General features: G+C 39.5%; 2 protein-coding genes across 2 annotated transcripts in view; one reads left to right on the forward strand and one right to left on the reverse strand.

Annotated features, from left to right (window-relative positions):
• The window catches only part of PSMD11 (proteasome 26S subunit, non-ATPase 11), a 28040-nt gene extending 16802 nt beyond the window's left edge, over nucleotides 1–11238 (reverse strand). The window contains exons 1-3 of the mRNA XM_039885995.1: nucleotides 11082–11238; nucleotides 8651–8752; nucleotides 2977–3101 (exon numbers count right to left, since the gene is read on the reverse strand). Of these exons, the coding sequence (XP_039741929.1) occupies nucleotides 2977–3101; nucleotides 8651–8752; nucleotides 11082–11172 (318 nt within the window). The 5' untranslated portion in view covers nucleotides 11173–11238. The remainder of the gene's footprint in view (nucleotides 1–2976; nucleotides 3102–8650; nucleotides 8753–11081) is intronic.
• On the forward strand, nucleotides 6925–7302 carry LOC120621124 (60S ribosomal protein L37a-like; the record flags this gene model as incomplete). The annotated part of the gene is made up of 1 exon (XM_039886495.1): nucleotides 6925–7302. A coding segment is annotated over one exon (378 nt), but the record flags the coding sequence as incomplete, so codon positions are not given.
• Nucleotides 11239–12219: the final 981 nt, after the last annotated feature.

Raw genomic sequence — 12219 nt, forward strand, 5'->3', positions numbered from 1 at the left:
CCTTCAACAAACACTAGTTACACAGCTCCTCTGGACCAAACGACTGTACTACTGCAGAGGATAAAGCAGTGAATAGGACAAAGTAGCTATCCTCATGGAACTTGTAGTCTAAAGAGGGAGAGGGCCTAGGAAGGGGGGACGGAAGGGGGAGGGGAGAGAGAGAGAGAGAGAGATAATAGTACATTGGGTGAGGCAAGAGGTAGCTATGGTTAAGGAACAGACACGTACAGGCATACCTCAGATATATTGCAGGTTTGGTTCCAGACCACCACAATAAAGTAGGTACAGCAATAAAGCAAATCATAATCTTTTTGACAGTGAAGAGTCTTGCCTTAAGTTTGTAAAAAATGCAACATCTGTGAAGCACAGCACTAAAACAAGGTATGCCTCTATCAGGAATGGGAAAGGTACAGTGTGGTACTGTAAGGTATACAGGGCGTCATGTGAATGATATAATATTATAAGCAAAAAGATAAGGTAAATGTTCATGTAAATGTTCAAGACAAAATAAGCAGAGATATAACACGTACGAAATATAATGTGGATCATTGCATTAAGATCAATCTGAGAATAAAAATTTTTTAAAACGAAAAATTAAAATAAAGAAAAAATTCAGATCACACTGAAGTTGATAAGGAAAGATTTCAGAGGAGGTGGAACTTGAGATGGGACTGTGGAAGGGAAAGGGTATATATAGACAGCATGAGGAGCACACACGGCTTGCTCAGCAAAGAGCCAGGCACCTAATACGGCTGACATGTTTAGTACACATCACAGAGTTCTGGGAGATCAAGCTGCTGATGTAGGTTATATTGTAGAAAACCATGAAATAACTAATTCTGCAGGCAATGAAGACCCACTGGAAGCTCTAGTCGGGAGTGAACAGGGAGAGAAATAAAACGTTCAGAGGGCTACTTGCTAGGATTTCTCTCACAATGGTGGTATGCAGGGTCAAATGAGGCTTTTGCAGTAGTCTAAGAAATAATTAGGAAGCAAACTAGATGACAGTTGTAAAGAGAAAACAAATATAAAAGAGAACTGCAGTGACAGAAGTTAGATGTGTAAGTCAGCTATGTTGAGTTTAAGGTGCATGTAAAACAATGTGGATTCATAAATTTGTTTCAAAACAAACAAGTAACATATAATCCACAAAAATTACTAAAAAGTCCTGCTAAATGGATTAAGACTAGCTCTTGATAAAAAGCTAAACTTATAATCATCCCCCCACCATCAAAAAAAAGACCAGCCTATACTTAGCAGTAAAATGACATAATACTTCAGAGTGTTTTCTTTCATCACAGAAAAAGGAAGAAAGGGCTCTACTTGACAAAAATGTAATATGCAATGAACAAAAGCAATGTACAAACATAGTTAAGGGAGGGCCTAACCAGACAAGGAGGCTAGTAAATGATGAAGGCTAGTAAATCCCACCAGCCAATAATAAGTGAGCACTAAATTATGATTTAGATAAACTTCCACAAAGGAGTAGAAGAATTGAACAGATGCAGCTGTGTTATCGGAAGGGACAAATTCCTGAGACTTCAGTGTACAAGGGAGCAACTTGGATAATTAATTTTTTCTGCCTAAAAAGTTCCAAGTAACATTTATTAGTCTGTTTCAAACTAGCATTTATTTGGTCAGCCCATCCTAAGGCACTCTATTCCAAACAAAAAATGGTGCCGCTTTTTCATGAGAACAAAGTAGAATAAAAAAAAGTTAAGGTTAGATAAGACTAACACCCCTTTAAAAACCACTTTTTCTTTTAAATTATTCATAAAAATAATTCCAGTGCTTTGGTTCAAAAGACAGCCATCTAAATATTATCTATTTTTGATCTATTATCATGAAACATAGTTCTGCCAGAAACAAATGAATTTGAAGACTTCTATACAAATGAATTTTCCACAAATAAAGTTAGTTTATGGTGTTTAAACTAGGCCTCAACGAATCATGAAGGCAAGAATCCAGATTTTATAACAGACAAGATTTCAAAGTGGGATACATATGTCCTAGGTTTCTGAGTTCCTCATTATTTACTCAATATGTTACTATGCCCACTCATGCTTGAACTTGTACACTCAGAGGCTACAGCAAACAATTAGATATATAACCAAGTAACAATTCCTACTCCTGCCCTTATATTAGCTGACATTTTATATGTTTACTGCCTGCCTTCTCATACTAAAATATAATCATCATGAGAGCAGTGGCTGTGTGTTTTTACAAATGTATCCCTAATACCTGTAACAGTGCCCAACACAGAGCAGGCACTCAGCGAGTACTGTTCAATAAATCTAGAAAGACAACAACTATATTCTTCCTACAGATTCAAGCAACCTCAATATACCCTGCTTGAATCCGCCACATTTTATAGAATGAGTTTTAACTTTGGTAGTGTCTTTCTCCTGAACTGCAGAAAATATGGCTATCTTTGGAAAGGTTGGAAGAGGCTCAGTGATTCCAAAGAAGTACTCTTCAGAACAGCTCAGGGTCCAGTCTGAACTGGTAGAGAACATGTACAGGTACACCAGAGTCACTTCTGCACACATGAGACACAAACAAATGGATGCTCGCTCCTCAATAAAGGCATATAAGCAGTACAAAACATGCCAAGAAGGGATGCCACAAGACTCAATTAGTGCTCACAAGGAGCTTTGTGACACAGAATGAAAGGTACCACAGACACAGAAAACATTAGAAAGGTGTGGCAATACAATACCTCAAAGACAAGAATCAGTTTGTGACCCTGATGTAATGAGGATTCCAGGGACCACTGACAATCTCCACTTACAAAGCAAAGCATGGAACAGACCCAAAGTATCAAATGCCCTGTAACAAAGAGAAACTGACATGATAAATCCTGAGCTGTCCTCCAGCTGTCCCTTCCACATCAGTACCACAGTGCAGGCAGGCATTTTTTCACTGAAACAGACTTTTTTTTCATACTGTCTACCTTCTGTCACTAAAGTAGCTTACCTCCTGCCCTGTAGCTGCTTCCATATCAAGAAACAGATCGAGAAGAGATCGAACAAGACGAGCTGCTTTAGCCTTGCTAATGGAATTCAAGAAGGGTCGTACATACTTCAGGAGTCCTCCAAGCTCTGTATGAAAAGCAATTCAGAAAGGAAAAAGTAAACATCAATATTAGGAACAAAATATTTTTTAAATGTCTCAAAATCATAAAATCAGTACTCTGTCAATGGAATGAGTCTAGATGAAACTTAGTAGGAATTTACAGCATTCTTAGCAGGTAAAGGTAGCAAAACTAAGTTAACATATATGAAATCTGTGCTATCTATACTCCACTCAGCCACTGGATTACAATCAGGGCCCTGGGAAAAGCTCATATCTCTCATCATAATGAAAGATAAACACCAAAGTACTCATACTCAGAGAGCAGTTTTCTAGAACATGAAATATGCTGTGCTTCTGAGACCTTGGACAAAATCACTTCCCCACAACTAAGAAATCTGATCAAGTTATAGGAGTTTGTTTATTTGCTTTTTAATCTTCAAATCTGCCTTAGTAGTTCCCCTTGAACAGACAGAGGTTTTCAATTCCAGGTTCCCTTTTTCCTCCCTTCCTGAAATTCTCCCCAGTTTAGCATTTTAGCAATATCACTTCCCTGGCACTCTTCTGAATAAACTTTTCATATAAAAGTTAAGGTGTTTTTCCCTTATACTGTATCTTTTAAAAATTCCTCATTAATCTGAGTCTTAAATTAAGACCAAAAAAGGTATCTACCACAGATGTACTTTCATCCCCTTGTAGAAGAAAAGAGGGTGGTACACAGTAATTCTAAGGGAGCAACTTTAGGAACAAGAGTTTCTACAAATTAGAGAATATTTCAATTAAACAAATAAGGAAGAATTTTTGGAATGTAGGTTAAAATTACTTTAGTGCTACTGCCTCTTTAATATTCTCCAATTGTAGACTCACCCTCCTGAGAAATCTAATTCAGGGCAAGCAAACCTCACCCTCCTGAGAATGCTAATTCAGGGTCCTGAAATCTTCATCTGCCTGAAAAGTCACAGGAAGCATGGGACTGTGTCAGACACAAAAGGAACTTTACACAGAGTGGAAAAGTTCATCTTTCCCTTCACTCCCCACTACTGACCTTTGATTCCCACTAAGATTTTTTTTCCCATTCACCTCTATATAAATTAGATTATACATACTCCTGCTTACACGCCTCATTCAGGCTGCATTCCCATTTGGAATTTCTCCCCATTTTCTTGACCTATGTAAATCTAAGATACCCTTCTAGGTTCAGCTAAAGTCCTATTGAGTCTTCCATGCCAATTACAGGCTTAATGGATTTAGTCTGAACTAAAGAGTGATATTAAAAAGGTAAAACATGCCATTTTGTGTTACATGTGTTTCTCCCTCAAGTTCTTTTTGAATTTATGCAAATTTCAATTATATTATATAATCATAGCTTTTTAAAAGTAGTCTAGTGCAATGTCTCTTCTCTTACAGCATGTCTTACTATGCTTGAATGATTCTGAACAACCTCTAGTGACAGAAATGTTCAAAAAGCAGGAAATTCTGATGTTGGTCAAACTAAATTGTTCTTTTTTTGAAACATGACTATATCCTCCTTCAACATGATTTCAGAGATTTGACGATAACTATCATTTACTATCTCCCTAACTTTTCCTTTCCCCAAGCTAAACATCTTTAGCTATTTCAACTGTTCCTCCAATGTTCTGGTTTCCAGGTTCTTTACTTAGTTGCCTTCCTCTGAATAAATTCTAATTTGCAAATGTATCCAGAAGTGTTCCAAGTAGTTCTAGTAGTGTCATAGCTTAATTCCTTTGATCTGGCCACCGCGTGTAACACAAAATGGCATGTTTTACCTTTTTAATATCACTCTTTAGTTCAGACTAAATCCATTAAGGACTTTTTTGTAGAGACAGATAATTCTCTACCTTCCCTGGTTTTGAGAAATACTTTAAGTATATAACTTTATACTTACCACACTGAATTTAATCTTGCTGGCTTTGGCAATAATTTTGAATCTTAATTCTGTCCTCTACTGTACTGAGTCATCTACAAGAAATGGCTTTAGCCATGACAGCAGGTGATGACCAAAATAACAAAAACATAGATCTCTATGACATGATGCTAGAGACTTCCCTTCAAGTTGACAAATGATGCATTTGTCTTCATAAATTCATAACCTGTACCTGTAATTAATATTATGGCAAATGTTCAAATATTCTGCTTATGTCAGATATGTAGTCTTTATCATTCTCCTAACCCAGGGGTTGGCAAACTTTTTCTGCGATGGGACAGATAGTAAATATTTTTGGCTTTGGCTATAATGTCTCAGTGGCAGGTACTCAATTCAGCCACTGTAGTGTACAGCAATCATAGTCAATTTGTAAATAAATGGGTGTGGCTATGTTTCAACAAAATTTTATTTACAAGAACAGCTGGCTATACATTGTCTGTGGAGCTCTGCATATCTACTAGTCTGATAAGGCTAACACCAAAGAGAGCAAAGGTGAGTCTGGAATAATCTTTTCTTTAACCACTGTTTTAAGTGATTAAAACCAACTTATCAAATAATCTGTCCCAGAACTTTACTGATGATTACCAGTTTATAGTGTCTAGAATTTATTATGTTCATTACCTTTTTGAAAAGTGGAATAATATTTGCCCATCCTCAGTTTTCTTATCCCTCTCCATCTTCCTTGACTTTTCTCAGAACAGTGGCTCTATATCTGTTAAAACTATTCTTTTGATATTAAAAGACAGAAATTGTCAGAGCATAGAGATTAGAACTTACTTAAAGAGACTATCTGCTCTCTCTTCTCTCACCTACCTTGGCTTTAATTCTCTCTTTCTGATGTTATTTCTATCTTTTTCTTTTTGAAAATCATTTTCCTTCCTAGAAAAGGCAGAAGCGAAACATGAGCTAAACAGTCTGCCTTCTCTCTAGCACCTGCTAGCATTACAGTATTTTCTCCAAGCACTGAGTGTTATTCTTCTCACCCTGACAAGAGAAACAAATGACCTCTTAGATGCCAAAAGACTCAATTCATTTTTCATTGTAGTCTACTATTTCTTATTCATTCTCAGTTATATTCCCTGTTTCTTTCCATTTTCATACATACTGAATTTATTTTTTTTAATTCCCATAGAATCATACTGACTTCTTCCTCCTATCCTTACTGAGATTATTTGCAATTACATGACCAGAATTTCCTATTCGGAACCTCACAGAACTCAAAATGATCCTTTTGAATCTCAGGCTATAAAACCTGCAGACCCTGAACCAAGGCAACATGTCTGATGATGCTCAGCACAATTCTCAATCACTATTATACACCAGACATTGTCGTATTCACTAATTCCCAAATGACTGCTGTCAGTCAGGGACATTATCTTAAAACTTTTTGAGTACAGAGTACTTAGCAGAGTGTTAGCCATAAAGTAAATGCATAAAAATTAAAAATTAATGGAACATAGTTTCTGTTTTCAGAAAACCCAAAATCAAAGAAAACATAAACCTATCAATTAATAATAGCTCAGTAAGGTAAATGAACACAGACCCCAAGATCTCCTTAGTGTTTCTATTGTATACACCTGTATTCATCGAACTATTAGAAAACAAGTTTTTAAAAGTCCTTATGATTCACTAGTTAAATTCTAACAGGTTTAGCAGTACACTTCTAAAGTTCTCAGGTATAGATCAAGAGGAAGGGAGGGCAAGGAATAAGGAGAGTGTAAAGCATGAAAAAGGAATTTCAAGCAAAACTAACGTTTTGGGATAAATTTTCTGAACCGTTTAATATAATGCATGCTGTTTCTAATTATCCATGCTACTAGAGGAAAAAAGACATTTGGCTGTTTCAACAGAAAAAATCTAAATTATTTCACCTGGCTTTCTAATTCTTTCAAGAAAATTACCTTATTAATTATATTTTGTATGGACTAATTATCAAAACTGTTTTCTGCTCTCTGGGTTTCAACCTAGTTGGCGGTGACATAGCTAAATGCACCAAGAAGGTCGGAATTGTTGGTAAGTACAAGACCCGTTATAGTGCCTCCCTCAAGAAAATGGTGAAGAAAATTGAAATCAGCCAGCACACCAAGTACACTTGCTCCTTCTGTGGCAAAACCAAGAAAAAGAGAAGAGCTATGGGGATCTGGCACTGTGGTTCCTGCATGAAAACAGTAGCTGATGGTGCCTGGACCTACAACACCACTTCTGCCATCACAGTAAAGTCTGCCATCAGAAGACTGAAAGATTTGAAAGATCAGGAGAAGCTCCACAATTTGAAACATTGCTAACCTATAATAAATGGGTTAATTTATGTAACAACAACAACAAACTTTTCTAACCCTCAAACTCACATTAACTGACAGGCAAAAGGAATCCACAGACATGTTAAATAAGAGGAAAGTCAGCCTAAAATGAAAAAAAATCACCCACCACTGATAATCCATAGTGGTAACTATAGAAAGCAATAACCACTGTATCATGAAGCCATAAGCTCTGAAGCAGGACTATATGGGTGCAAATTCTGGCTCTCTCATGAACTAGCTGAGCGACCCTGGGTGAGATAGTTAAATTTTCTGTGCTCAATTTCCTCAGGTGTAAATGGATAATAGCATCTACCTTATTGAATTGTTTCAAGGATTCAATAAGCTAAACCATGTTTGTGCTTAAAACAGTAACTAGTTCATAGCAAACACTCAAAAACTGTTTTTCTTATAGATATTTTAAACAAAATACAAGACCGATATAAAGACATCCTCTCAGTTTCATACATCTTTACTCAGCTTTCTACTGATTAAACCTAATAATTTAGTCATCCTTAATTGGCAAAGATTTTGGTTCTCAAGTTCAAGTTCTGCTAACTTACATATATCATTCTCTTGGATAACAACATAACTTGGAGGAAAGTAATTCACGAGGTCACTTACCAGAGCTTAATCCATTCTAATCAGATAAACTCTAAATTCACTTTAAGGCTGACAAAAAAAATCATCCGTTTTTAAGTTTAAGCAGGCTCCTCTCTACTATTACTCAAAGGTCCTTCCTGGTCAACAGGACACTCTCATTTCAAGAACACACCCATCATCATCTTGAGCCTAGAAAGTCAATGGTCAATTACAACTAGAATGCTTGGGCAATGACATGAACAAAGTCCTGGGTACCAATGGAGAAATCTTGGGAAGTCTCTTCTCATCTAATGTCTGACTCATTCTGTGTCAGGAAAAAAAGACAGCAAGTTACTTACTTAGATGCGAAATCCCTAGTCATTTTCACGCTGGGAGCATAAAGTCACTATCCACCTTAAATACATCAGAACTTCTCAGTAAAATCACTGAAGACTGCTGCTATTGCTGCTGCCCATACGTGAGGGAATGCACTAAATATTCAAACCAGAAACAAATCACAGATTATTATACTCAACAGCAACAGGATTTTCCGGCACCTGCAGAACAAAACTCTTCCATGAAAGAACTGAGTTTAAAGGCAACTTAACTTCCTACTTAAAAAACTGAAGCTCAACAAGTTGGCAAAAAATGGAACTGTGAGGCTATTCTACAATGTTCCTTCACGCCAATAAAAAACTGAAACTTCACCCAGCATTTCACGTAAAAGAGAAAGCAATCCATTTGCAGCACTTACCTGCAGCTTGTCCAGTCTTCGCCAGGAGAGACCCCAGTTCCAGGATGCTCTGCTCTTTGACCTGTACTGCCTCCTCATCATTCTCCTGAATGTCACGCTTCACTGGGAGAGGAAAATGTAAACCCTCTTAAAATTCTGACAAAAAAATAAAGACTGAAGGAAATTTCACCCTCACAACACCAGTTACAAACTCAAAACAGTTACCAAAAGGCAGATTCTAGAAAGCTTAAAAAAAAAAAAAGTAAAATAATCATATCGGACATGACCCATGTAAATCATAAAAACATATTCTTCTCAGATTTTAAATGTGTCTTTTCATTCTATCAATTAGAATTTCCCTCACCTACATACACTGAGATTTCTGTTGCAGTCATTTGGTTAAAGCAAAATGCAAACAAAACAAGGTCTTCATACATGTGATGGTAAGCCCTAAGCTAAGCACTATTATGTGAAAATATTAAACATATCTGTGCATTTAAAACCTGCCACAAACTAAAACCAAATGGCCAAGTTACTAATAACTATTAAGTCAAAAGTCTTTCAATAAGCTTTAGGCCTCTGGAAAGCCTCAGCTGATAGGCATGTTAGGGAAAAGGTGTTCTACAAAGCCATTTGGGAAAAACAACCCTATCAAAGTTCTACTGTGATCCTTAGAAGGGACTGCTGCTTTATAATGGACTTAAGACCTGTTAAAATAACTTTGTGCTATCTGTCCCACTGTTAATAACTATTCTACCACTGGAACACTGAATACCCTCTTCAAATCTGTAGTGATAATTTTAGTGATCATCACTAGTTATCACTTCTCTGACAAAGCATCATCATGACTTGACAAAAACCAAGACTCTGATATTCCATAATGGAGTCTGGAAAAAGTAGGGCTGTCAACCACCATGACTCAAGCTTGCTCTAACAGGAATGCTCTAACAGGGAACTCATTCCTAGTATAGTAGGCAAGCAAGAAATACTCTATAATGCTTACTATAATTCCCACTTAATGAAAGACAAAATATTGGGCATTAGACATGAAAAAAATAAAATATATGCTTCTCACAGTAGTTCTAAATATTAGTGTATTCACAGAATAAAAATACATATGTGTTTGAGATGACTCTGGTTCTGTAACTGTAACTGACTGAAGTCAAGATCGGAACTTCAAAATAAATCACCCATTATTTACCATTCACAGATGCATCTTAATCCCCACCTCATTTCTCTGGTACCCCAGAGATAAAGACATCAAGATCTTGTCACTGTCCTTCCTTCCTGCAAGTCAGGAGTACCAAAATGCAAAAGACTAGTAAGTAAACATAACAGCCAGCATCCTGGAGATCCCACATACACGTGAATTCTCATACTACTTGTTGATCTAATCCAAATCCCCTCAAGCTACGTTAAAAAGATCACATTACTACATGTGCCAGTGAAAAGCTAGCCCTATTTGAACACTTTATGGCTGAACATTTAAAGCCTTCTCTGTCATAAATTTATTTCTGTTCACACCTGAATCCCAGTCGGAAGCTATCGGAAGAGAATGGCTAGGGCTCCCATTTCAGTATTCCTGTTGTGTGCATGGTGTAAAGTAAGAAAGTCATACTACAGTGTTAAGAAAATTTGCTTTAATTTTCCCAGCAATGTGCAGCCGGACAGTTCCAAAGAGTTCCCTGAACTCCGAGGCTGACAACTAACTCCCGAACTCACTTCCAACCTTTACAGGGGAGTCTAGGACGATTAGTCGCCCACTCCAGCCGGGCGGTCCCGCCCCAACATCTCACTCTTACACCCTACACGGGTCGAAGAAACATCTAGGCCACCTCCTCAAACCAAATGCCAATCTGGGCTGTGTGTCCTCTCGGTATTTCCACATTCAGAAAGAAGACTCCTCTTTAGTGGAGCCTTCCGCTGTGGGGCTGGGGAGAAGTAGCAGCTTCCAGTGTCCCGTGGAAGGAAACGCCAAGAGAAAAGCCAGCGCTCGCGTTCCCACCCCGAGCAGGCTGTGCTGATAACAACGGCGGGAAATGCCTGTCCAGAGAGGGTTTCGCCTTCAACTTCAGGTTCTCAGACCCGTTCGCAATAAGCACGCCGGCCGGCACTGCTCCCAGTCCCGGGCCAGCTCGCATGGGCCAGAGCGGGAGACAGGCTAGGGAGTGGAGGGGGCCCCGGCTCGGCCCACTCTCCCACCCCACGTTGAGCCCACCATGAGTCAGCAGCCGGCGGGTGGACGCCGGGGTTGCTTCGGGGCTTCCCACTGGGTGGGACCCAGGGGGCTCCAGGAAGCTGCGAGCGGCCTGTGCCCCTAGCCCGGCCCCCCTCTCACACACAGTGAGTCAGCAGCACCAGAGCCGGCTAGCCCGGCCCCGCTCCGCCGCCGCCGACCAACACAGGCCGAGCTGGGCCAGCGGGGCTTGGGTGGGGGCGCGGCGAACTTTACCGATGGAGTGGAGGATGTCAATGGAGGCCTCCCGGTCGGTGCTCAGTAGAGACTGGGCTCTCTGGAACTCCACCACCGCCGCCGCCGCCATCTTACCGCTTTCACACAGTCCCCGGCCGCGGCCGCCGACGCCGGAAGCACACGCCCGGAAGGCCCGCCCTCTTGTCCCTCCACGCCCCCAGGTCCCCCCGCCTCCGCTCTCAGAGCACCACGGGAGTTGTAGTCTCTCCGCCCGGCGAGGTGGCTGATGGGTGTGGGTGAGAGCTGGGGTGCCTCTCTCGTAGGCCGCAAGCTCCCTAGCATCCCCTAGCGGCCTTCCCGCGAGTGAAAGAGGCGGTGTCTAATAGCCTAAGGCTAGTCCCCAATCACGCCAAAAAAAGTCTCAACCCTGACTCCCCTCCCTTGTTCTTAAGAGGAGTATTTGAGCACCAGTCTAGGTATTCATTAAAATTTCTTCGGCTTTCTTTGTAGCTTCTGCGTTTAACCATTCGTTCAGGGCAGTAAACGATCTTATATAAAGTGCTTACTATGGTGCAAAGAATAGCACCATTCAAATGAACACACACACACACACACACACACACACACACACACACACCCTCTTTCCAAGCTAGAATCCTACAGAATCCCAACCAGCCTGTGATTAAACCCACCAGTGTCCAAGAAAAATGATGTTAGAAAGTGAAATATTATTTTTGTTCCATGCACTCAATAAATCTCTCTTTGGGGTCACACAAAAGTCTGACAGATACTCAAACTCTGCAACTCAAAACAGAAAAAAATGGATTTCCCCCCCGATATCTCCAGTTCATTCAACTAAAATCACAGATATCTGAAAGCCTTCACATTCTATGTGACCACTGAGATTAGATCTTAAAGAGAGTGCTAAAAATGTATAGAGGTAATTCAGTATGAAGGAAGATCTTTCTCCGGACGAAGACAACCCAAAAATGGAATATGCTGTCTGTCCCCTAAAGGGACCTTTAAAGGGAACCAATATTGAAATCCTCTGTATCTAAGTAAGGCAACTTATATAACTATCTCTTTTTATCCTTCTAGCAATGTTCTGTGAAGAAGATATTATTTACACTCTTTTCATAGATAAGGAAACAGAGTTTTAGGTGGCTCAGTGAAGCTC

Source organism: Pteropus medius, unplaced genomic scaffold (assembly GCF_902729225.1).
Source record: "Pteropus medius unplaced genomic scaffold, Ma_sr-lr_union100, whole genome shotgun sequence".
NCBI classification, from domain to species: Eukaryota; Metazoa; Chordata; class Mammalia; order Chiroptera; family Pteropodidae; genus Pteropus; species Pteropus medius.